Below are 25,871 nucleotides of genomic sequence, written 5' to 3' on the forward strand. Positions count from 1 at the left end.
ATTTATTCATTTTCAAGGAAAAGTTGTATTAAAAAGAAGGAAAAGTCATATTTTGAACAAATAAGTGCATGAAAACAACGAAAAGTTCTGTGTAAAATGAAGAAAAATCTGACTCAAAATTCATTAAAAACAGAAAAGTTATTTTCAAAACAACAAAGTTCCACTTAAATCAATGAAAAGTCGTATTAATAACAAGTCAAATGTTGAACCAATCGTATTTTCTTTTTGAAGAGTGCACAACTTTGTCTATGATCACACGTGTCATTTTGACATTTATATCACCCATAAAAGTCCCATTCCAGAAAACGTTGAATTACTTTGAACCTCGTGACCGCTGGTGAGGAATACTTTCATTTCCAGTCTTCTGCTGCAGCCTCTTCCTGCTCTGCCTGTTCGGCCGTTCCTGCTGACTCGGCTCTTTTTCTGGGGTTTTCACTTTCTGTTTGTGTCGTGACGAATCCTTCTTAGAGTCAAAGCCCATCAGTCACCACCTTCAGCTTGACAGTAGAGTATGTAACAGGTTTATGGTTGTTAACGGGACTAAAACATCATCTAGAGGTCTAAAACCCTCGCTCCCCTCTGCGCCCCCCCAGCCCGGTCACCGCTGGCACAGACCCTGTCCGCTCATGTGTGTAATGTGTCTAAGTAAACTCAGCAGGGAAGGTTTGCTCAGAGATCTGAGTTCAGAGCAGCCGGCAGAGGCGGTTCCTGACCTCCGTCCAGCTGCTGCACAGGCTGTCCAATGCAAACCTTCTCCTTCCTGTCCGTTCACCTCCTTCTCCTCTGTCCCCCAGAGTGCAATAGAGTCTCTGTTCGGGGCGTCGCTGACCGGCGTGGCGTACTCCCTCTTCGCAGGCCAGCCCCTCACCATCCTGGGCAGCACGGGCCCCGTCTTAGTCTTTGAAAAGATCCTCTTTAAGTTCTGCAAGTGAGTCTAAAGAGCGTTTTCATTCACCAGCCCCAAGTTCTGTCTCCGAACCGGCTGTCCTGCTTTCAGTGACTACCACCTGTCCTACCTGTCCCTGCGGACCAGCATCGGGCTGTGGACGGCCTTCCTGTGTCTGCTGCTGGTCGCCACGGACGCCAGCTCGCTGGTCTGCTACATCACCCGCTTCACCGAGGAAGCCTTCGCGGCTCTGATCTGCATCATCTTCATCTACGAGGCTTTGGAGAAGCTCTTCCACCTCGGGGAGCACTATCCCGTCAACATGCACAACAACCTGGACAATCTCACCCTCTACTCGTGAGGAAAATCACTGAAACTCAGAAATGAGCTTTCATCCAAGTCATTGGCTTCAGATTCAGTTCAGCAGCAAAAGGAGCCGACAAGTAGATTCAGTAAAGTTTTTCTATTCATTCAGAGCAAAAAACATAAAATAATACATATAGATTATTTTTAACTAAAGAAGTTCAGCTTTAAACAAAGAACTGCTAAATATTTCATAGATGCTTGCAGACCAAACAGAACATCTGTGTGGATTTAAGTCTTTCCTGTATTTTAAATGTCTTCTCCTCCCGTCCTCAGGTGTCAGTGCTCCCCACCAGCTAATGCCACCGAGCAGCTGGAGCAGCTGTGGAACCGGACGGGCTTCAACAGCTCCGACTCCATCCCGTGGAGCAGCCTGAACGTTTCGGTGAGGCGAGACGGCTGGTCATGTGACCCCGTCGAGTTAAACTCCTTTAAATGAAGGACATCTTTGTTCAAAATGCATCAAGATCTAGAACATCACTTTCCTGAAGAAAATGTCCAACTTTCCTCTTGGCCTCAGTCTCTACAGGAGATGCATAATTTAGTCGTCTGAATGACTGAATTTATGTAATTATTCTCTGCTGAGAGGCTAATGAATCAGTGGCTCTGTTGTAAAACACTAGTAGCCGATCAAATGACCTAAAAAGGGTGAAAGCAGCTCTTTAACCCAAACATGACGGCATGTTTCCTCTCCAATACTTCCTGTATTTAATCGTTGATCCAGCACACAGCCTCCTAACTTCCTGCTCTCCTGCATTATTGATCGTTTCATGAGTCTGACACGACCAGACAGCTTCAGGAAGTCGGGAAGATGACAATCGCTCCCGTTTTTTGGGGTCATTGTAGATGTTAGACTCTGATTGGACAAAGACAGAGAGGGAGGCTCTGCTTTTTAAGGCTATGGGAGAGCCTCTAGTGGAATACTGGAGTAATTACAGCCTTAAACTGAAAGAGTGACGTTCCACCATGAGGAATGAGATGGTTGCCTGAACGCTCGGTCTTCTATTTTAACCAGGAAGTCCTGGAAAACCTTATTTCCTGCAAATATTAAAGCAGACGTTTCCTAAAACTGTTCCTGAAAGACGAGTGTGGAGGTCTGCACAGATGGGACTCTGGGAAATGAGGCGAGCTGCCCCCACGTGTGCAGTGGATCCACAGCTGCGTCCCCCCAGCTGAACGTGGTCACGGCACACACCGCAGCCGCCAGACAACCTGCTCACAATGCACCGAATACAGACTCATCCGAACCCTTAAATTCACCTCTGAGATAGAGATGTGTAGGAAAGATGTGAGCAGCTCTGCATGGCCTGAATGCACAACCCCCCCCTCTACACTCACTGCCCCTTTAGACCCGCCCTCATTGGCTGAACAGTTGCTACACGCCCCTTTCTCTCCTCTGCTGCCCCTCCCCCCACAAGAGAGAGCTGCATGTGACAAATTCACAAAAAAACTCTTTTCTCAAAATGGCGGCTTTTGTGTTGCTTTATTTCCATAGCAACCATTTTATTTTTTGGTCACCTGGTGGTGACGAACAAGTTGATGTCACTTTTAGAAGAATCTGCAAAAGTACATTTTTAAATTTCCTTGGCAACTGAGGTTTTAGTTAACCACGCCCACGTTCCTGATATGTTTTTAATCGTATGCTACATTGTTTCGTTCATTTTGACCCAACGATTTAATGTGTTCAATTTTCACAATATTATGGTAAAAAAATATGTGAACAATAGGGAAACGCTACTTTTGCTAGCTCGCCACGCTAACTCCTTTCAAAATCCAAAACTTTTTTTTTTTGATTCTCGAGGAATAAGGGGGTGGAAGGAGTTTAAATTTGTAGCTGCTAATACGAAATTTCTTTGGAAAATTCAAGATGGCCGCCTGTTCTTGAGGTCAAAGGTCAACAAACCTTTGGTTGTAGATTTAATCTTGTGGTGTAAGTGTGAAATTTCATGAAGATCGTTCGAATAAAAGTTTTCCTTTGTTTTTCATATTGTTAAAAATGGCAGCTTTTCTGTGGCTTTATTTCCATAGCAACTATTTTATTTTCTGGTCGCCTGGTAATAACGAACAAGTCAACATCATTTTTATACGAATCTGCAAAAGTAAAATTTTTAATTTGCTTGGCAGCTGAAGTTTTTAGCTAATTTCTGTTAGGTTTGTGTCATATGTTACTTTGTTTCATTCATTTTGACCCAACAATTCATGTATTTAGTTTCCACAACATGCGAGCAATAGAGAAACGATACTTTTCCGAGCTCGCCAAGCTAACGCCGTTTAAAATAAAAAAAATGTTCCAAGTACCTTCAAAATGATGCTTGAGGAGTTTGGAGGCGGCAGATCAAAATCCCTTGGAGGAGGTTAAATGTGTAGCTGCTAATAATCTTAATTTCTTTGGAAAATTCAAGATGGCCGCCTCTTCCTGAGGTCAAAGGTCAACAAAACTGTGGTTTTGACTGTAGATTTAATCTTGTAATGTGTGAAATTTCATGAAGATCGATCAAACAAAAGTTTCTTTTTCCATATTATGAGAAAATGGGAAAATGACCAAATTTCACATTTTGTTAAAAATGGCCTCCATGTTGGAGGTCATGTGACCATCCCATAATGGTTTTCAAACATTCCTTTGGATATCTCCAACAAGTTTTTTATTTCTTTTCTTTTTTTTCCGAGCCCGATTGGAGATTTTGGCCCCGATGTTTATTTTATGGTTTCTTCACTGTGATGTCACCCTTTTTTTATTTTATTTTGATGAGTTCAGGGAAACATTTTCACTGAAACGGATCTCAGAACTCCTCACTTTTAAATAAATCCATGAAAATGGAAGTGAACCTCGAGCGGTTTTGTGGTTCTGTTTCTTTCAGATGTGTAAACTGCTCCACGGGGATTTTGTCGGCTCCGCCTGCGGTCACCATGGACCCTACATCCCAGATGTTCTGTTTTGGTCCATCATTCTCTTCTTCACGACCTTCTTTCTGTCCTCGTTCCTCAAGCAGTTCAAGACGGACCGATACTTCCCCACTAAGGTGATTTAAGTTTGTGTTCTCAGATGTGAGGGACGGCGGGTGACGTGTGATTCATTCACAGCTTCTCATTGTGTGTAAATGTTGACATTGTGTAGTTCTGGTTGTGTCCTCCCACACAGTTTCAACACGTCTGTAATGAGATGGTGAAAACAGACGCTGCTTTGGTGGAACTGTGACCTGAACATCTACTGAGGGACTTTATTCACAACTTATCTTTCAGTTTTACAGGTTTTCCTTTCAGATTATGAGAGCAAAATTATGGTTTTTACTTTTGATACATTTAGATTAAAATAGGGGCTTATTTGGGACCAAAAGCTTTGAAAACCAAAATACAACAAGCTGAAAAACTGGTGTTGAAACTCAAAATTAATAAAAGCCAAAATGAACTTTGAAAAAGTGAAATGGGATTTTCTGCATATTGAAGATTGACTTTGATTTTTTTTTGTTTCAAATTTTATGTTTTTAAGTTTCAAAACTCACATTTTCAACTTAATTTGTTTGTTTTACTTTCAGTTTCAAATCAGAAATCTTTAGTTTTGACTTTTGGCCCCTTTCTGTTGCATGGGGGCGGTGCTTAAATGAAGGACCAATAAGAATGATGAGAATGATGAGAAATCTGAATTCTTCTCTATTAGGGCCAGTTTACAGTCAAAATATTTATTTTACGACTTTAAATTGTCCACATTTACGCGAACAAGTCACAACTGTTAAATTACAAGAATAAAGTTGTATTTTTAGGACTTTAAAAGTAAAAGGCGAAATTTATCACTTTTTATCTTAAGAATTTATTTTAATGTCATAAAATGTATTACTTTAAATCTCGTAAATTTACAAATAAAAAGACGTAACTTTACAAGAAAAAAAAAGTAAATTTACGAGAAAAAAAAGAATAAATGTACAAAAAAAAGAGAATTTGACAAGAAAAAGTACGTAAATTTACGAGAAATAAATATATAATTTTACGAGAAAAAATACATAAATTTATGAAAAAAAGACACTAGTTTACAAGAAAAAAGACATGAATTCACTAGAAAAAAAGATGTAAATTTACGAACAAATGCGTACATTTACAAGAAAAAAAAGACAAATTTATTTGAAAAAAACATCAATTTACAAGAAAAGATAATGTAAATTTACCAAAAAAAGACTTAAATTTAGGAGAAAAAAGACGTGAATATACGAGAAAAAATATATAAATTTACAAGAAAAAAGATGTACGTTTACGAGAAAAAAATATGTAAATTTACAAGATAAAAGTCGTAAATTTATGAGAAAAAATACTTAAATTTACAAAAAAAAAGACTTAAGTTCACAAGAAAAAAGATGTAAGTTAACAAGAAAAGAAATCTGTAAAGTTACGAGATAAAAGACGTAAGTTCACAAGAGAAAAGACATAAATTCATAAACGCGTTCAATAACCGGATGCTTGAGGCTCATTCCGAGATTTGAGCTGCTGCTTTTGCAAAATACAGTTTGAGATACTTTAAAGAATGAATATGTGTCTGTCTGTTCACCACCACTAGAATAGTTAGTGTTTTAACTTTCTGGTACTGAGCCTGAAGCTCATACTCTCATCATTCTGATTGGTCCTTCATCTAAGCCCCGCCCCTACAAGCCAGAAAGGAGATGAAAGTGGAAACTGAAGATTTATGAATTGAGACTAAAAAAAAAGATTTTGAGTTTTAAAACGTATAAACTTTAAACAGAAAACAATCAAGGTTTTATTTGTCTTGCAGAAATCCTCATTTGCGTTTTTGTTTTTATTCATTTTCAGTTTCAACACCAGCTTTGAAGTTTTGGTTTTTAAAACTTTTAGCCCCAATTTGACCCCTGATAGACCAGATAACGTCGAGGAGCTTTAGACCGTATCACTTCTTGATTACAGACTTTCTGTAGATGATCCTGCAGGACGCTCTGATCCTTCAGAGGAATCTGTTTGTGTGTTCCTGCTGGGGGTTCAGAACATTCCCAGACAGTTTGCAAACTTCCACAGAATGTTCCTTCATGAGGAACGTTTCTAAACAGATGCTTCTCTTCCCACAAACCCCCCCCCCAAAGGTCAGACTGTCCGATTCTCAGAGGAGCTCATAAAGAAATTGGAAAACTAATTGTTCATCTTGGGTATGATTTTAAAAAAATCTGCCCTTTTTTGGAAGATCTGCCATAAAAAGCACATTTTTCTCGTCTTTTTTTAAACATTTCCACTGAGAGGAACGTGTGGATGTTTGACCACGAGGCAGAAGATGAAGAGACGGAAAAGAAGACACAAACTAAACTTAAGCTTTTCTGCAGCTAAATCCCAAACAAACTTCTCTTATAATCCATAAAGTCAGAAAAATAGAACTTATTGATTCAGATGAAAGCTGGTCAAACGTTTGTGTTTCTCTGTGTAGCTGCGATCCACCATCAGTGACTTTGCCGTCTTCCTAACCATCATGATCATGGTGATGGTGGATTACCTGATGGGGATCCCGTCTCCTAAACTCAACGTTCCGGACCGCTTTGAGGTATGCCCATGCATGGATGCAGACGCTTTCAAGGCCTCTGATTGGTGGATGTCGCTCTGAACCTGTTCTGTGTCTCACCTGAAGCCAACTTCGAAGAACAGGGGCTGGCTGATGGACCCTCTGGGGGGGAACCCCTGGTGGACGCTGCTGCTGGCGGCACTCCCCGCTTTGCTCTGCACCATCCTCATCTTCATGGACCAGCAGATCACCGCCGTCATCATCAACCGCAAAGAGCACAAACTGAAGGTCAGAAGAATCCACAGGAGATCCTGTTTTTGTTTCTGATATCAGAAAAGATCCTGGATGTGATGTCAGTTACATGCTATAAATATATGAATTTATTCATAGTAAATGCTCTGAAATGAATGCATTTTTTCTTTAACATTATTTTCTTAAGTAAGCTATATCCATATAAATGATCATATTTTACCTTTGGAACACTAAAAAAATAATAATTTATGAAATATTAATTTTGTGAACTCTCTTCATACCCAGAATTAAAACGACTCGGTCTCTGAAGCTCCGCCTTTCGCTCCTTTCGTCCATTTCATGTCCTGCTTTTTTAGCATGTCACCCAGGAACACAAATATCTATTTAAAAAACAATTTGATGTGCATCATTTCAGGATTTATTAAAATGATTAGAACATTGTTCTAATTAGCTCTGACCGGGAACTTTTCTTTTCTCTTTGAAGCATCATAAGTCTCATCAAAAATCCTCTTCATGTGAACCTTTATGCCTTTGCTCACCAATCTATGTTCAAATCTCCCAATTTGTTATTCGCGTTTTCCACCAGGAAATAGTCTGATCCCTTTTTTCCACCAATAAATAGTATGTTCTCGTTCTCCACCAGGAAATAGCCTTCTTCTTTTGTAGACCAGGAAATAGTCTAATCCCTTTTTTCCACAATTAAATAGTCTGATCCCTTTTTCCACAAGTAAATAGCCTTCTTCTTTTGTAAACCAGGAAACAGTCTGATCCATTTTTTCCCACAAGTAAATAGCCTTCTTCTTTTGTAGACCAGCAAATAGTCTGATCCATTTTTCCCCACAAGTAAATAACCTGCTTCTTTTGTAAACCAGGAAATAGTCTGATCCCTTTTTTCCACAAGTAAATAGTCTGTTCTCTTTCACCACCAGGAAATAGTCTGCTCCCTTTTTCCACCAGGTAATAGTCTGATCCCTTTTTTCCACCAATAAATAGTATGTTCTCGTTCTCCACCAGGAAATAGTCTTCTTCCTTTTCACCACCAGGAAATAGTCTGATCCCTTTCTCCACCAGGAAATAGTCTGCCTCTTTTGTAGACCAGGAAATAGTTGGCTTCTTTTGTAAGCCAGGAAATAGTCTGCTTCCTTTCTCCACCAGGAAATAGTCTACCCCCTTTCTCCACCAGGAAATAGTCTGCCTCTTTTGTAGACCAGGAAATAGTTGGCTTCTTTTGTAAGCCAGGAAATAATCTGATCCCATCTTTTCCACCAGTAAATAGTCTGATCCCTTTTTTTTCCACCAGAAAATAGTCTGATCCCTTTTTTCCCCCCCACAAGTAAATAGCCTTCTTCTTTTGTAGACCAGGACATAGTCTGATCAATTTTTGCCACCAGTAAATAGTCTGTTCACTTTCACCACCAGGAAATAGTCTGCTCCCTTTTTCCCACCAGGTAATAGTCTGTTCTCTTTCTCCACCAGGAAATAGTCAGATCCCTTTTTTCACGAGAAAATAGTTTACCCCCTTCCTCCACCAGGAAATAGTCTACCCCCTTTCTCCACTGGGACATATGGACTAACGGGCTCCTTCTCAGTCCACATGATTTGCAGGAGTCCAAATTTGAAAGATTTCTCCCAAACTTCTGCTCATGTGCTGTTCAAGTGTTCCCCGTTGTACCCGTTGTTTTCTGCTGGACCTTCACCCGCCCGTTCCTCTATCCGTGTCCCGCAGAAAGGCTGTGGCTATCACCTGGACCTGCTGGTGGTGGCGGTCATGCTGGGCGTGTGCTCCATCATGGGGCTGCCGTGGTTCGTGGCCGCCACCGTCCTGTCCATCTCTCACGTCAACAGCCTGAAGGTGGAGTCCGGCTGCTCCGCCCCGGGAGAGCAGCCCAAGTTCCTGGGGATCCGGGAGCAGCGGGTCACCGGCTTCATGATCTTCGTCCTCATGGGCTGTTCGGTCTTCATGACGTCCGTGCTGAAGGTGGGCGGGGCCTCGGTCTGCAGGCGATCGGCTGTTAACCTTTCGCTGACAGATTTCTTTCCTTCACAGTTCATCCCGATGCCCGTTCTGTATGGAGTCTTCCTCTACATGGGGGCCTCGTCCCTCAAAGGAATCCAAGTAAGACGAAGCTGCCGTCTGGGACTCTGGTCTGAAGTTCAGAACTCTGAAGCTGTTTTTGTTTTGTCTCCACAGTTCTTTGACAGAATCAAACTCTTCGGCATGCCGGCGAAGCACCAGCCGGACCTGATCTACCTGCGCTACGTGCCGCTCTGGAAGGTCCACATCTTCACGCTGATCCAGCTCACCTGTCTGGTTCTGCTGTGGGTGATCAAGGCGTCCGCGGCGGCCGTGGTGTTCCCCATGATGGTGATCCTTCAGCCCTCACACCGCTGCAGAAGAAGACATCGACGGGACTTTGAACGTCTGTCTTTGCTTCGTTCTCCAGGTTCTGGCGCTGGTCTTCATCCGAAAGCTTCTGGACTTTTTCTTCACAAAGAGAGAGTTGAGCTGGCTGGACGACCTGATGCCGGAGAGCAAGAAGAAGACGGAGGACGATAAGAAAAAGAAGGCGCGAGAAAAGCTGGTGCAGTTTCCTGTCTCCTTACAGATTCTATTGAAACAAAGTTTCATCTCTTGATTTCAGTTTGATCTTATTTATTTAATCCAAGCACACAAATTATTTACCTTTTAATGTTTGATTGCAGAATTCTTTATTTGCTGAATTTCTTCAGGAGCATTAAGTGAAACTAGAATAGTTGCATTGCCTGCGATAGTGCAGAATGCTGAAGAAATGTATTTTAACTGTGGAATCTGAACGTGCTGAATGTTTTAATACCAAACTTGCATAATTTCCAGAAAGAGCACAAAGAATTTGAAGAATTTCATGAAAAAAACGCAATGTTGCTAAACTATTAGCTTAACTCCAAATTAGCCCAAAAAACCTCAGTAATTGCCAATTTAGCCAAAAAAAAAGCTAGCACATCGCTAAAATACTAGCTTAACTCCTAATTAGCTCAAAAATCCTTAGTAGATACAATATTAGCCAAGAAAGCTAGCATGTTACTAAAATATTAGCCTGACTCAGAATTGGTCCAAAAAATCCCCAGTAGATACAAAATTAGTCAAAAGAGCTAACATGTTGCTAAAATCTTAGCCTAACTCCAAATTAGCTAAAAACTTCTCAGTAGAGGCCAAAGTTAGCCAAAAAAGCTAACATATTAGACACATTAGACATTACACACTAGCTTAATCCTAATTAGCTCAAAAATCCTCAGTAGATGTAATATTAGCCAAAAAAACAGCATGTTGCTAAAATACTAGCTTACCTTAAAATTAGCCAAAAAACCTCATTAGAAGCCAAAGTTATCCAAAAAAGCTAGCACGTTGCTAAAATACTAGCTTAACTCAGAATTAGCCAGAAAAAAATCCTCAGTAGCCTGTGTCGAAATAGCTGACAAAACTAACACTGCAAAAATATCAAAAATACCAAATTAGCCTAAAAAAACTGACATTTTGCTAAAATATTAGCTTAATCCTAATAAGCTCAAAAATCCTCAATAGATGTAATATTAGCCAAAAAAAACTAGCACGTTGCTAAAATGCTAGCTTTAACTCAAAATTTTCCAAAAAAAACCAATTAAATGCCAAATTATCCAAAAACGTTAGCATGTTGCTAAAATATTAGCTAAAGTCAAAATTAACCTTGAAAACTCCAGTGGTATCGATGTCTATAACATGTTGAACGTTTTGATACTAATATTTCAAAGGTTTCAAAGTGCGCAAAAAATCTGATAAATTGGGTGGAGAAAATTACATAACATTTTAAAAAATATTTTGTAAAATGTAATCACTTAAATTAAATTAATCAGGACAAAAAGTAAAAGCATGAATTTCCTGAACATGCTGAATGTTTTTGATTGCAGAAATGTGAAAAATTATCATTCATTTCAATGGGGCTGAAATTTTTCATAAATTACATAGAAGTGTTAAAAATGTAAAGTTTACAAAAACCAAAAATACAAACGATAATGTCCTTCACGAGCTGAATGTTCTGATACCAAGATTGCCGAAATAGTAGAAAGTCTGAGTTTTTATGAGCCAAAAATCGTTCAGATAAAAAACAAATAAAAAGAAACCGAATCACACAATAAACCCAAATCAGTTTCAATGAATGGGAATAAAAACATGAGTTCATGTTATTTATGATTCATTTATGAAGGAGGAAGAGTCCAGACTGCATGAGGAAGAGGAGGCTGCGCTGAACGTCACCTATGAAGGCTCCAACCTACTCAACATCCCAGTGACCTCCATGTCCGGAAGGTGAGCTGAAGCTCCGCCCACAATCCACACATCGGAGAAATCGGATTTTATTTGTTTTATCGATACAGTATATTTACTTGTTTTGATTAAGGTTTCCAACCTTTTTTTGTATTTAAGTACACCGAGTGCTCACTGAAAATTTATTTTGAAAATAATGACCCCGCCCCAAAAAGAATGATGACATCACAGCGAGAGAAACCATCGAAGAATGAATGGAGACTAAATATTTTATGGGGCTCAGTAAAAATCTCCTAACTCCTGGAGCATCATTGGGGAGCTACTGAAAAAAAAAGGTTGGAAACAAAATTTGTAGATTTTAATTTGGCGTTAGCATAGCGAGCTAGCAAACGTATAATTTCCCTATTGTTTGCATATTTTTTTACTGGAATACTGTTAAAATTGACTACATGAATCATTGCCTCAAAATGAACAAAATTATGTAACATATGATACAATCATGTTAAGAATGTGGGTGTGGCTAACAAAAACCTCAGTTGCTAAGGAAATTCAAAAATTTACTTATGCAGATTCTTCTAAAAATGATGTAGACTTGTTTGTCGCCACCAGATGACCTAAAAATAAAATGGTTGCTATGGAGATAAACCAACAGAAAAGCGGCCATTTTGTGGGAAGTCATTTTTTCATGAATTAGTCACATGACCAGAGAGTGAGGGGCGTGTAGCAGCTGCTCAGCCAGTGAGAGCAGGTCTAAAGGGGGTGGGGGTGGGGCGGTTAGCAACTGTGGATCGTACAACGTCACTAATGAACTTTTATGGTTGGTCTGATGTGTCCCGGATAGAAGAAAATGAGTGTACTGTATAATAAATAAATGAAAGAAAGTCTAATAAAAGAGTAGATGTCTCGATGCATTTGAGTCTGTTACAGCTGTTGTTGTTATGTTCATCCTGAACAGATCCTACAGAATAGGAATAGTGACCCAGAGTCTCCCTGTGGAAGAACAGGTAGCAGGCTGCACGGCTGCACACTAACCGCTGCATGCCTCAAACGTAACACAAACCCAGATTTCCCACAGTTTGTGTGACATGCTAGCAGTTAGCTTCTAATGCTGCGGTTGTGTTAGCTTGTGAAGCAGTCCCGCACAGACCCCCTCCCTGCTAACGGGATGTTTACCTGCCTGGAGAGTCTTTGAATTTTGTTGTGCTGTTCTGACTCTTACTGTTAACATCTACGGCAATGACTCAAATTACAGTTCAGAAAGAATCGCCTGATGAAGTATCGTGATATATTAAAGTATCACCAACTGAAATATCACGATATAATGAAGTATCGCCAACTTAAATATCACGATATAATGAAGTATCGGGATATAATAAAGTCTCACCAAATGAAGTATCATGATATATTAAAGTATCACCAACTGAAATATCACGATATAATGAAGTAACACCTACTGAAATATCAAGATATAATGAAGTATCACCTGATGAAGTATTGTGATATGATAAAATGTCACCAAATCAAATATCGTGATATAATGAAGTATCGCCGAATGAAATATCGTGATGTAATGAAGTATCGCCTAATGAAATATCCCGATACAATGAATTATTATCTAATAAAATATTGCAATACAGTGAAGTATCACCTAATGAAATATCTCGATATAGTACGACGGAGTATTAGGGCCAGTATTTAAACAATTTTGTTTTTTTATTACAACTTTAAATCTAGCAAATTTACTCTAAAAAAGTTGTAACTATTAAATCGTGAGAATTAAGTTATTGGCTAAATTTATTGCATATTTCTTGTAAATTTACAAGATTAAAAGTTGTAAATTTACGAGAAAAAAAAAATTGTAATGTTACCTTTTTTCTGTTGTCCTAATACTCCATTGTAGTTTTCAAAGTGTTACCAGTGATCTTTTCATCATAATTTTGTAGTTTTTGCCAAAATAATAAAAACCTGTTGTTTTCTTGGACATAGTTTCTGCAGAGCGGCAGAAGTTCATTTGAAATTCACCTGGAGCAACCCCGCCCCCCTTCCCTTCCCTGTTAGAGAGAGCTCAGAGCAGGGAGCCCTTCATCACATATTTTCTTTATAAATGTGATCAATCATCAGAAAAACACATTTTTAAATCAGAGCAAATCACCACTAAAAATGTGTTTGCACATAATTCACATATTCAGGACTTTATTTAGACTTTATTAAGTCAGCCTGAAATGGGCTTTAGCCGTTCCAGAGGAGCTAAAGGTTCACTCCGACAGCTCTACAGGAACCTAAGCGCCAAAAACCTTTGATGTCGCTCCGAGCGAATCGTCTTTGCGAGGTTTTTCTTTCTTCATCTCTGAGGAAATGGAGTTTCTGCTAAGTCTGAGCTGTCGTAATGTCCTCCCCCCTCAGCCAGGAGAAGGTGGCCTGCGTTAGAGTGGACATCAGCCCGGACGCCCACGGGGAGAGCTCCGCCTCCGAGACGTTCCTGTGATCTCGGAGAAGGACGTCTTTGGGCGGGATTGGGACGACCTCCGGACGGGAACGCCGCGTCTTTGAGGACACCTTCTGCACTTGTGGCCGACCTTCGCCAAAGAGTTTCTGCCCGTCGGCGGGAAGAGCGCGGGGGGGCGTGACCTTCCTTTGACCTCTGTTTGCTTCGATGATGTCATCTCCAGCACTTCGTACGGTCGGACCGACATTTTCATGATTGGAGAGTTCATTCCCGAGCTGCTGAAGCACAAAAGCCCCAGAACCCCCCAGTGTTGCTGCTCATGCCCCGCCCCCTCCCGTTAATGCACTGTTCACTATAAGACTACTCTAAAGGCCATAGCGGTCCTGTACTGTACAGGAAGCACTTTGCCAGAATATCGGACAGAGCTGTTGAAACGCGACTCAGGAGTCCTTCCCGGTTTCTGCCGCTCGTCCCGAGGCAGGCGGGTCATTTCAGCGCCGCGTAGTCCGGCGTCGGGGAACCAGAACCTCCACGGCGCCACCTAGTTGCACTTGTTTCTGAACAGTCTGTTCTCGTGACGGTTTCTGTGTGGTGCAAAGTTATTTAGTGTTGCTAAAAGATTTCATGTAGAAACTTTTCTATTGTGTCTGGATCTATACTCTAGAAATGCATCTTTATTTTCTTAAGTGCTGTCCTGTTCTAGCAATAAAATATTCCAGTTTCATCTGGCAGAGAGAACATTTGTGAAGAAGTCGTGTCTCGTCGCCTCCAGAGGCTCCGCCCACACTAGCATTACTTCGTGCCTTTCGTGAAGCTCTTCGTGTGCAGGTGTTGTACTGTTGCTGAGCGCGGCGGCGGCGCCACAAACGCCGCTCGTCTACTCTTCCATTGAAAACTCCTGCTTCTGTGTGGTCTGCCGTCACCTCCACGCCGTTAGGTTTCACCTTTACTTCTGTGTGTGTCGATTTATTGTGCCGTCGGTGTCAAAAATACAGAAATGTCTATATTTATTATAATATCTATGGAGATAAAAGTAGTAATTTCATTTCACTCCTGAAGATCAAATCGAGCGAGTATCTACGTTGTTTGGAAGGAATCGTTTGTTGAATAATAGAGACTCTATTTTCACAGCATCAGTGACACGTGTACATGTGAACAATGTATCTGCAATAACCAGTGAAGCTCTCGGCATCCTGATGGTTCGATGGCGTCTGTCCAAACGGAATGTTGCAAAGCAATAAAGACGAGAACATTATGCTGCCTCTGTGTGGGTCTTTTTAGAAAGAACGTTTTTTTGTTTAGTTTTGGTTTTTGTACTGTTTTTTAGAGGATATAGACCAGCCGCTTTTATGAGCGAGCGACCAAGCGTTAGCATTAGCCTTCCTAAGGGAAATTCCATTATACGTTAGCATCAAGCTAGCGGGCTTTAGCAATGTATGTTTAGGTCGACTGAGGTCTAGCATTAGCTGTCTTATGGGAAATTCCATTGTGCGTTAGCATCAAGCTAGCAGGCTTTAGCAATGTACCTTAAGGTCAACCAGCCATTAGCATTAGCCATCCTATGGGAAATTCCATTATACGTTAGCATCAAGCTAACGGGGTTTAGCAATGTATGTTTAGGTCGACTGAATGTTAGCATTAACCACTTTTGGGGAATTCTGTTATACATTAGCATCAAGCTAGCTAGCGTTAACAATGTATGCCTATGTCGACCAAGAATTAGCTGTCATATGGAAAATTCCATTATTAGTAGCATCACGCTAGCAAGCTTTAGCAATGTATGTTTAGGTCGACCGAGCATTAGCATTGGCCAACCTAAGGGAAATTCCATTATATGTTAGCATCAAGCTAGCGGATTTTTGCAATTTATGTTTAGCTCGACCGAGTGTTAGCATTAGCCAACGTATGGGAAATTCTATTATACATTAGCTTCATGCTAACGAGCTTTAGCAATGCATGTTGAGGTCTACCGAGTGTTAGCATTAGCCATCCTATGGAAAATTCCTTTATACATTAGCATCAAGCCAGAGGGGTTTCGCAAAGTATGTTATGGTTGACCAATCGTTAGCATTAGCCGTCTTATGGGAAACTGAATTTTACGTTAGCATCAATCCCGAGGGCTGTAGTTTGCTAATGTAGAGTCACATGTTCATAATTCTATGGAGGCGTGGTCTCTTCCAGCTGGAGTGGCTCCTCGCCATCAGCACTTCCCTCCAACTTCTCCTACAGCCCCATGACCGTGGTGTGGTGGCAGCAGCTGTACGCCCGCCAGTACTACATGCACTAGTAAGCTCATTCAGTCCAGATTTTAGGAGGATTTTCAAAATAAAAGCAGAGTCAGCTTTCTCCCCCTTCATCACAGTCACTTACTGGCCGGAGCCGTCCTCCACGCTGCCTCACCAGCCCAACCCGCTGAGTCGACGGCCTCCAGCGGGTCACCACGGCAACCCGGAGGTCCAGATGAACGAGTTTGAAAAAAAAAAAACCTGCAGAATCTCCTTGAACTTCAACTAATTGGCCACTAGAGGGAGACAAATCTTTCACTTTCACCCATTTAGATTGAAAAAAATCCATATTTGTATAACCTGGAGAGTAAGTACATGTATGAATTTAGGATGTTGTAGAATTTAATCCTTTTCTCTTTATTTAGTACAGAAACGACTCAAATTGCCTTTTTGTGATCACTTAATTTCAGGTTTCCTGCTATTATTTTATTGGCTCATTCTATTATTTCTTTTAATAAACTCATATTCATAAATAACAAAATTACATTTGTTAAAGAAATAAAATGATATTTTCATGGTTGATTTATTTTGAAATAAGAGAATTGATGTTGAAAGATGCTTTTTACTTTCAGGTCAAAAGGTGGCAGCAGTGGGGGAAGAAAACCTGATTATAGTGACTTTTATTTTGTAGGAGCATTTCCTGTCCTGACAAACAGCAAACATAAAACTAAATACCTCCAATCAATCCCAATAAACTCTCTTTGGGTTCTACAGAGTACATTTGGGGCTTTCAATGATGACTAATGTGAGGGGGCGTGGCTTCTGGGGTTTGTAGTTTATGTGAATTTAATAATTGTTTTCACTGTATGAATATTTCTTTACCTTTGGAAATCTGGAACATATGTAGAATTCTTTGATCCATCTATCCTCCAAACCCACTAAATCCTCATTGGGGTCAGAGGGTTGCTGGAGCCTATCCTAGCTATAGTTTTGATATTATTTTTGCAACATATTTATAACTAAACTCATTTTCATGCATTTAACTTTTGCTGGGAAAACCCAAAGGAGTTCTTGATCTATTTTAATTTAGTTGATAAGGACAACATTTGTTTAAGATATAAGACTATCAAAATAAAAGCTAATTTCTCCCATAAACATAATAATTTCTCAATTTTTAAGAGACTTCCTCAAGGAATCCCTTCACAATAAGAGTCTGCTCTCCAAGGTGATGAAAATATTTCAAGTTTTTCCCATTTTTCTTATTGAATAAATATTTGGAATTTAATACATAGACTGTATTAAGCCACATTAGAATCTTGTGTGGCTTCTAGTACATAAAAAGTCAGAAAAAAGTAATAAAATTAATTAATTTATTGCTGACGTCAAAACTTTTTAAGTGTTAGAAGATTTATTTTTCTGTTTTTCCATTTATTGTTAAAAAACAGTAAAAAGATTATTTTTTAATGTGAGGCTAAAAGAAGAAAAAGGTAAGAATGTAGTTTCAGTAAATGCAGCGACATGTTTACAGGAAGAGCAGAAAGAAGAAAACAAACGAAGGTTCAGTTTTCATAACATGAATATAATTCTTGGGTCACGTCATGTTAACAGGCGTCATGTTCATTCATTCAGGAGCTCTGATGTTTTTTAAAACAACAAAAAACTTCTAATTAAATCTTATTTCTTACTTTTGAGAGAAACAAACAAAAATAAACCGGAAGAGCTCCTTCAAAATAAAGTTCAGATAAACTAACATTTGTCAGTTTACAGTAAGTGCTACTTTATTCTCAATCACACGAGGAGATCTGGAAATGTTTCACATATTCAGTCGACAAAGACATTTATTTCTCCAAAAACAGGCGGTAAAGAGGATGAGTCAGAAATTTACCGGCTGTCTTCTGGCGGAGCATCACTGGCCGTCTCTGTGAGAGCAGAAACATGTCTCCTCCTCGTTCAGATGTTCGTCTTTCCGCGCATAAAAGCAAATCCGTGAACGGATGAATCTGTGGTTCAGTTCGAGGAGCGGACAGAAGGTCAAGCCCCGCCCCCCTCAGTTGGCGGCGTTGGGCGGGCCCTCCGGGATGAGCGACATGAAGAAGGTTACGATGAACGACCAGGTGGAAGACAGGAATCCCGCCTGAGGAGTGCTGTCGGGGTCGTCCGCTCCTTCCTCGCCGCTCTCGCCGCCGTCCTCGTCGTCAGAGTTCTCGTCGTTCGCCACTTCCTGTGCGGGAAAACGAAGGTTCAGATGAAGGTTCAGATGAAGGTTCAGTCATGGAGTAAATCCAAAAACTCTTCCAGTTCGTTTTTCCTAAATTAAATAAAAGTTTGGTTTCTACCATTTCCTGTAAGTCGTGGTTTGGAGCGTCTCCGTCCGCCTCGTCCTGATTGGCTCGCTCTCCCGGAAGCTGCAGCTCGTTCTCCAGGTTGAAAGGAAACCAGCCGGCCTGATGTCTGCGGGCGGAGAAAGGAAAAACTCGGCTTTAAAACTGTTTTTCTAGAGTAGGAGTCCACCTGAGGCTCCTCATGAGGCCGTCGTCCTTCTGTTAGACAACTGAGTAAAATGATGGTACTTGTTGATTTTACTGTCAAAGTGGTTTATTCCTAAAAGGCTCCAATCTCATTATTTCCATGTGATCTACAAATATTTTTTTAAACCTGGATTCTGCACCAACATCATGTTTTTGGTTGTAAAAGAGAAAAAGAGAAAAAGAGAAAAAGAGTGACGGCGAACCAAAGTCATCATGAATAAAAACATTTGTTTGACCTTCTCGCATTTTTGTTTTATCTGTTCAAAGATGTTTGTTTCTACAAATAGGACTCAATAAGTAAATGTTTTGATTTATATGTGCGTGTTTATTTATTCTTTGAATTACTTTATGATCTATCAAATATGTCTTAAAAGCTTTTCAAAAAAATGGATTTTAGGCTTTTATCTTGTTGTTTTCCTTTATACTGATCTGAGAAATGAGCTGAACACTCTGAGTTTTTACTGTTTTGATTATATTTTTAAAAAATGACAGAAATTAGACCCAAATTCATGTAATTGTTTTTTTATGAAATTATGTAACAAAAGTAACAAAAAAACTTTAAAGAACTCAAAAATATATACAAGTACTCTGTGTTGTTCAGGCAAAAAGCCGTCAAAATAACAGCAAGTTTTAGAAATTCTGATTTGTTAACTGTGAATACAAGACTTTTCAAAATAAAATTAGCTTTAGAAAGTAAATTCTTTGCATTTTTTAGTTACAAAAAAGTGGGAGCAACAGGAAAATGTTTGATCCAAATCTACGATTTCTAATAATATCTTTTCCAAAGAAACGTCCCATGATGCTCGAGGAGTTGGGAGGATAAAAACACCTCGAGGAGTTTTACTTTTTTGTTGGTCCTAATTCAATAACTCTTCAAAGGTCAAAGGTCAGACTCAAATCTGAACTCACAGGTAGAGCACCAGCATGGCCATCATCACCATGACGAAGCGGCTGAAGGACGAGTAGAAGTACACGATGCTGAGGAGGATGGCGGCGCGCGAGAACGTGTACACCCAGTCCAGCCAATCCCTGTTCAGCTCCTCCTCGTTCAGGATCTCCCCCCCCTGGGCGTTCATCTGGACCTCTGGGTTGCCGCGGTGACCCGCTGGTGGCCGTCGGCTCAGCGGGTCGGGCTGGTGAGGCGGCGTGGAGGACGGCTCCGTCCGGGCGGCGGCGGTGGCCAGTAAGTGACTGTGATGAAGGAGGAGAAAGCTGACTCAGCTTTTATTTTGAAAATCCTCCTAAAATCTGGACCGAATGAGCTTACTAGTGCATGTAGTACTGGCGGGCGTACAGCTGCTGCCACCACACCACGGTCATGGGGCTGTAGGAGAAGTTGGAGGGAAGTGCTGACGGCGAAGAGCCACTCCAGCTGGAAGAGACCACGCCCCCATAGAATTATGAACATGTGACTCTACAGCAGGGATCTACAAACTACAGCCCGCTAGCTTGATGCTGACGTATCGGAGAATTGTTCATATTGTCATCAAATTTAATTTATCATAGGACAGCTAATGCTAATGATCGGTCGACCTAAACACACATTGCTAAAGTCCGCTAGCTTGATGCTAACGTATAATGGAATCTCCCATAGGACAGCTAATGCTAATGATCGGTTGACCTAAACATACATTGCTAAAGCCTGCTAGCTTGATACTAACGTGAAATTTAATTTCCCATAGGAAGGCTAATGCTAACGATCAGTTGACCTAAATGTACATTGCTAAAGCCTGCTAGCTTGATGCTAACATATTCTGGAATTTCCCATAGAACAACCAACGCTAGACTTCAGTCGACCTAAACATACATAGCATCAAGCTAGCAGGCCTTAGCAAACGTATAAAGGAATTTCCTATAGAGTGGCTAATGCTAACGCTCATTCAACCTAAACTTACATTGTTAAAGCCTGCTAGCTCGATGCTAACATATAATGGGATTTCCCATAGGACGGCTAATGCTAATACTCGGTCGACCAAAATGTACATTGTTAAAGCCTGCTAGCTTGATGCTAACATATAATGGGATTTCCCATAGGACGGCTAATGCTAATGCTTTGTTGACCGAAAATAATTCTTTGAATTTTTTCCCCAGAATACACAATCTAGATTTGTTTTCACTTTCAGCTGATTTGACCTCATAGACTTTTCGATGGTAAACTTGTATTTTTTTAGAAAGTGAAGCAGAATTCTGCTGATTTCATCATGATTTTCAGCAGTTTTCTCCTCTCCTGAACCTCCTGAAGTCTGTGTGGAGTTAACGTCTCCTCGTTCAGGTCTCACCTGTGCAGGAACTGTGGGTACATCTGGTGGTAAGGAAAGGCCTCCCCGTGCCTGAAGCCGCCGGCGGCGCCGCTCTCTGCTGCAGCTGCATGGCTGCTGTGACCACCAACGTTCTGAGGAACCTGGGACAGAAAAACACAAACTTCTGAGTCTTTGAACCGCTGACGATCAGGAAGCTCGGGATGGGAGGATCACAGCGTGATGAAAGCAAGCACGGCGATGATGAAATGACCTGAAAGGTGTGGGAGGTCTCTCCCCGACTCACCGCGGGAGCGGCGGCGCTCTCCTGAGGCTTGTTACTGCGGCTGCGGGCCGGCTTTGGGGAGCTGGGGGGCGTCCGGGAGGCGCACACCAGATGGAGCATGTGGTACTCGTCCTGCTGTAAGAGGCGGCTCGTTATCTCCCAGAATGCATCAGGGTTCAAACCAATTTAACAGCTGGTTTCTGATCTACATTAAAATTATGACACTTTTACAATAATATACTGCACTGATGCACAATTTCAAACGTACCGGATTCTGATCATGTGACTCCAGTTTAATTGAGGTCAAACAATAAAACACAAGTTTAGGTAAGTTTGTAGCAGAACAGCAGAAACTCAGTTCCTGATGTTCCTACATTTAATAACACAAAACCAAACGAGATCGGAAAATGTATTCAACTTCTTTGGTTTGTTCACTTTGCTTTGTGTTAGCATTAGCCGTCCTATGGGAAATCCCATTATACGTTAGCATCAAGCTAGCAGACTTTAGCATTAAAAGTTGGATTGTTCTCTATTTTAATGGATTAATTATTTATCTTTTAAGCTTTGATCAATTAACTGTTGATTTTATCAACCCAGTCCTACTGTGTTCTCATGCTCTCCCTCTAGCTTACAGCCCCTCACACTCCAACCCAACATTAGCCTCTGCTCCTGAGTCACGACGATTTTGAATCAAGAAAATCCTCAGAAATGAAATCTTAATTTTCTTCTTCTGTCAACCATCATCAGAAAATGTCAAGAGAACTTGTTAAAAACACTGTTTTTACTCCTGAAGAGCCTCCTTCTACATCTGAACAGAAACATGTGTACTTACTTTCCTCAGCACATCCTTTAAGGTAAAGTGATCCAGAAGCAATTTCCCAGAATACACCAGTCTCTGGTCCTTTGAACTCTAAGAACAAAAAGAAAATTAGGTCAACAAATAGAACAGCTTTAAGGAGAAATAGGAACAAAAGCAAAGATGTTTGTTGTTTGATATAAAATAACTGAAATCCACAGACGGTCCCAGAAAAGGAAAGTTGTGAATGGCTGCAGCATCAAAGGGCAGATAACTTGTGTAAGAAAGTAATCAGGATGAGATCGTAGTAACCTCAATCTGGATAAGTACGTCTTAAAGGATTTAACATCAACAAGGTCAGAGCGTGTCCTAATTAGCCTTCATTCAGAGCGCCGCCGTCAAGACTGAACCTTAAATTCTTCAAACTGAATCCAGTCTGCAAAGTAAAGAGCGTCTGGAGTCAATTCAAGTCAGTCAACACATTTACAGCATCCACAAGTTCTCAGACTAGAGGAAACAAAAGCCGATTAGCAGCACAAACCACTGAAGCTAGAAAGACTTTCACTGGAAAACTAGTTTCTGGTATTTTCTCAAATCAGCAGAAACTGTCAAAGCTGAAGACGTACTGCATGTTCCTGTACAAGTTTAAATAGAACTTTAGGATTATTTTGCCTGATTGATAACCCAGATTTGGAGGTACAAAGAAATATAAACAGATTAGGATTTAACTATCAAGCTGATAACCGAGAATTAAAAAAAATAATAACAATTCTTTGCCATTTTTCCAACTTTTATGACTGTTGTTCGTAACCAGAAGCTGTCGATAAAGTTGTGTTGAAAGCTCACAGGTTTGCTGGGGTAAACATCGGACAGGTGGGCCTTGAGCTTCTCCACGGTCCAGTTGGGATGACAGTTGATCTTCTGGTCGTCATACTTCTGGTTGGGAGCCTTGATGACCAGCGTCACCGGACTGTCCACCACGCCCTGATTCATCATCCAGAACCATTGGTCTCCGTTTTAGAGCAAAAAACCTGGATCTTCAGCTCATCTGTGGAGGATTTATTCCGTTTCCGAGCTTCATGAACCGGTTTTAGCTCTAAAATTAAAAATAAAGATAAATAAATGAGAATATAGCTAAAATAATAGATTGAGCAACATTCTTTAATAATTAATATGCCAACAAACGTGTTTTTATGAGCCAATTAGCTTAAAATTACACAGCTTCTGATCATAAATTATACATAAACAACTATATCTTTTCTAAAAGATTATATAAACTTACATTTGTTTTTAGCTCACAAAATACTAAATTATAAAACGAAAATCTCTTAATCTATCCGGGGATCTTCAACATCGCACTTAGCTAACATTAGCCCTGTGGGTTTTAAGCTAATACCGAGCGAACAGAAGTCAATACCCAGCATGCTTTGCTACAACTATCAAAATGACCGAAAACTTCGACGCTGTCAGTTGAAAACTCACTCACATGCCGTTTGTTCGGCTTGTTTATCTCCGCTGAGGACAGTGACAGAGCTCCGACGCTCAGAACTCAAAGCCCAGCCTCGGGCGGCTCTTCTTCGTGGGATGCGGAGTGAAATGTCCGTCCTGATTGGAAAGACAATGAACGCCGTCTCCCTCTAGAGGCAGAACATGTGTATTACAACTCGATGCTTTTCTCCATGGCTCATTTGCTTTCCTTCAGGTTTGATGTTAAATTTTGTTTCCGTGTGAATTCAATCCTTTGGACGAGCTTAGATAAAAATGACACTTCAGCCCATTCATTTATGGTTGATGTTATCATTAAAAAGCTGTAAAATGTTACATTTGTTAAACCAAATAAACTTCAAATGCAAACAAAAGAAGATAAACTTTTGATATGAAGTTATTTTAGTGAAAATACGCTCCCTTTTACACAATAAAAGGTAAAAATTACAAACCCTAAAATTATATGACAACACAAATTTTATGTATGGAATAAAATCAGAAACTGTACTGTACTGTTCTAATGATGTTTTCTGTTGATTTTCCACTTTTCTCTGTTTCTGAAGTCAGTGGTTAAACCTCAGTACTGTGAGTCCTGCTGACATCTGCTGGTAGTCTGTTGAAATGCATCCAGACTGTTTTTCTGTGGTGGATTCACTGTGAAAGACTAAAGCAGAAGGATGTGAGTTCACAGAAATCTCATTCAACCACTAAGAAAAAAGCTCCAAAAAGGGTCTATATTTATCTTAAAGTCAGTTTGAGTCAACAGTAATGTGCTTTCAATCAAATCTATTTTTTTTTATTTAAAAAAAAACCTTCCATAAAAATGGTTTTCATGAAAGTACTTTCTTGTAAAAACATGAAATTGAATGTTTAGCCGATCGGCTGTAAAGGATTCAAGAATGAAGTCCCTGATTGAATGTGACACATTAAACTTTCATTTGACCTTTCTTGTTCTGAAAAAAGGTTAACTGCCCTCTGATTACAGACCTTCATGTGAGGTTTCATGCTCCTGATTACATGAGAAAATAAGACTTATATTTTTACAACCCTCTGAATATTTTTAAGATTGCAGTTTTAATCAAAGCATCACCTCTTGACCCAGAATTCCTACATTCTCTCTCATGTTCAGACGTTTGGTCTCAATTTCAGACTTTCAGGCTGAAGAGTTTAACGTTTTGATCCGGGGTGTCAAACTCAATCGTACAGGAGGCCAAAATCCAAAACACACATTTATTGAACACTCTAAAACTACATTTTTAAAACTTTAAAACTATAACTTTATAACATAATCATGAACTAGATACATAGCATTACCTGTGATAATGCTAGTGTGAATGCTGTAAGCTGAATTTGAATCCAAAGATGCTAGTGCTGATAGCTGAAAATGCTAAAGCTAATAGCTGAAATTGCTAAAGATGATAGCCAGCTATTGCTAAATGCCAAATTAGCCTTAAAAAACTTGTTTGCCAAAAAAGCTAGCATGTAGCTGACAAAATGACTAAACTTCAAAATATCCCCCCCAAAAAACCTGAAAAAAGCCTAAATTAGCCTAATCAGCTAGCATGTAGCTGCAATTTTAGCCAAACTCCAAAGCAGCAGACAAATCTTAGTAAATGCCGAAGTAGTCCAAAAAGCTAGCAGGATGACAATTTTGACTTTTTTACATAATTATGAATCATAAAAAGGCAGGAATATTATTCCAGAATAAATCAACTTAAACCTTAAATAACTTTCAATATTTTACTCTCCATAAAAATGTTTTTTTTTTCTAAATTATACAAGTTAGAAATGAGAGTAAGATAATCGGGTCCGGCCCCCGGGCCTTGACTTTGACACGTGGTTTCAGGTATATTTATTGTAAACATTTGGTTTGAATCCTCCTAATAAAAGCAGTTTCGATTCTTCACAAGTGGCATGAGGACTTCCTGCAGTGAAAGGCGAGCGCGGTGAAGCACTTTTCCGGTGACGCGATCCGTGTTTGTTCCCCGTGTTTCACTCCTCCAGCATGTCAGCAGCTAATGGAGCCACATCAGCTTATCCAGTTTTTAACTTCCTTTTCAGAGTGACAGTCTTCTTCTCTTCTGCTGCACAAAGATGTTTTTCTCTCTGCAGCTCCATTTAGCCCAGAGGAGCATTGAATCCAGGACACTTGTGACCCTCAGCTCACTGAGGACAGACCTGTAGGAAAGAGGCTGAAGTGATCTCAGGAACACAAACATGACGTCAGCTGGCTCTGTTTTGGTACATTTCTGATCACGCGTCATTAAGATGATTTTTTTTAACATCTACTGCGTTTGTTAGTTTTGTTTATATTTCTTTTGAATAATTGTGTTAGAAAATATTTGCTGGACTTTTTGGAAAACTGAGCTGACCTGGAGGACGGATGAAGGACGGATGAGGGACGGTTGAAGGACGGATGGAGGACGGATGATGGACGGATGGAGGACGAATGATGGACGGATGGAGGACGGATGGAGGACGGATGGAGGACGAATGATGGACGGATGATGGACGAATGGAGGACGGATGATGGACGGATGATGGACGAATGGAGGACGAATGATAGACGGATGATGGACGGATGGAAGACGGATGATGGACGGATG

The 25,871-nt window shown here is 40.3% G+C and overlaps 2 protein-coding genes across 15 annotated transcripts in view; one reads left to right on the plus strand and one right to left on the minus strand.

The window, feature by feature from the left end:
* LOC112162616 (sodium bicarbonate cotransporter 3) overlaps positions 1-14,963 on the plus strand; it is a 61,085-nt gene extending 46,122 nt beyond the window's left edge. For 6 of the 12 annotated variants that reach the window (XM_024298434.1, XM_024298437.1, XM_024298439.1 and 3 more), the window contains 11 exons: positions 795-928; positions 998-1,243; positions 1,526-1,634; positions 4,108-4,269; positions 6,663-6,776; positions 6,861-7,022; positions 8,713-8,964; positions 9,034-9,351; positions 9,431-9,568; positions 11,204-11,304; positions 13,666-14,963. In XM_024298434.1, the coding sequence (XP_024154202.1) occupies positions 795-928; positions 998-1,243; positions 1,526-1,634; positions 4,108-4,269; positions 6,663-6,776; positions 6,861-7,022; positions 8,713-8,964; positions 9,034-9,351; positions 9,431-9,568; positions 11,204-11,304; positions 13,666-13,747 (1,818 nt within the window). In that variant the 3' untranslated portion in view covers positions 13,748-14,963. Of the gene's footprint in view, positions 1-794; positions 929-997; positions 1,244-1,525; positions 1,635-4,107; positions 4,270-6,662; positions 6,777-6,860; positions 7,023-8,712; positions 8,965-9,033; positions 9,352-9,430; positions 9,569-11,203; positions 11,305-12,217; positions 12,267-13,665 lie in introns of all 12 variants that reach the window. The other 6 variants (XM_024298440.2, XM_024298445.2, XM_024298444.2 and 3 more) reach the window with 4 other exon arrangements.
* A 2,528-nt stretch (positions 14,964-17,491) lies between these two features.
* Positions 17,492-23,425, minus strand: LOC112162685 (homocysteine-responsive endoplasmic reticulum-resident ubiquitin-like domain member 2 protein). 3 transcript variants are annotated; one of them, XM_024298569.2, is made up of 9 exons: positions 23,267-23,425; positions 22,627-22,876; positions 21,817-21,894; positions 21,006-21,119; positions 20,741-20,862; positions 19,729-19,833; positions 19,371-19,652; positions 18,270-18,384; positions 17,492-18,154 (listed from the first exon to the last, which is right to left on the minus strand). In XM_024298569.2, the coding sequence occupies exons 2-9, from the start codon at positions 22,774-22,776 to the stop codon at positions 17,981-17,983; spliced, it is 1,140 nt and encodes a 379-aa protein (XP_024154337.1). In that variant the 5' UTR covers positions 22,777-22,876; positions 23,267-23,425; the 3' UTR covers positions 17,492-17,980. The 3 variants fall into 3 exon arrangements, with proteins under 3 accessions (XP_024154337.1, XP_024154338.1, XP_024154339.1); XM_024298570.2 differs by having other exon boundaries at positions 23,263-23,416; XM_024298571.2 differs by lacking the exon at positions 23,267-23,425 and adding an exon at positions 23,063-23,080.
* Between the last annotated feature and the right edge of the window lie 2,446 nt (positions 23,426-25,871).

This window comes from Oryzias melastigma, linkage group LG11, assembly GCF_002922805.2.
Source record: "Oryzias melastigma strain HK-1 linkage group LG11, ASM292280v2, whole genome shotgun sequence".
Lineage (NCBI taxonomy): Eukaryota > Metazoa > Chordata > Actinopteri > Beloniformes > Adrianichthyidae > Oryzias > Oryzias melastigma.

Excerpts from the sequence above, each read along its gene's own strand:
- LOC112162685 (XM_024298569.2), bottom strand. The coding sequence starts at position 22,776 with ATGATGAATCAGGGCGTGGTGGACAGTCCGGTGACGCTGGTCATCAAG. Across the intron at positions 21,120-21,816 it reads TAAAGGATGTGCTGAGGAAA|CAGGACGAGTACCACATGCT; the intron begins GTAAGTACACAT and ends CGCCTCTTACAG. Across the intron at positions 18,155-18,269 it reads ACCACGACTTACAGGAAATG|GAAGTGGCGAACGACGAGAA; the intron begins GTAGAAACCAAA and ends TTTCCCGCACAG.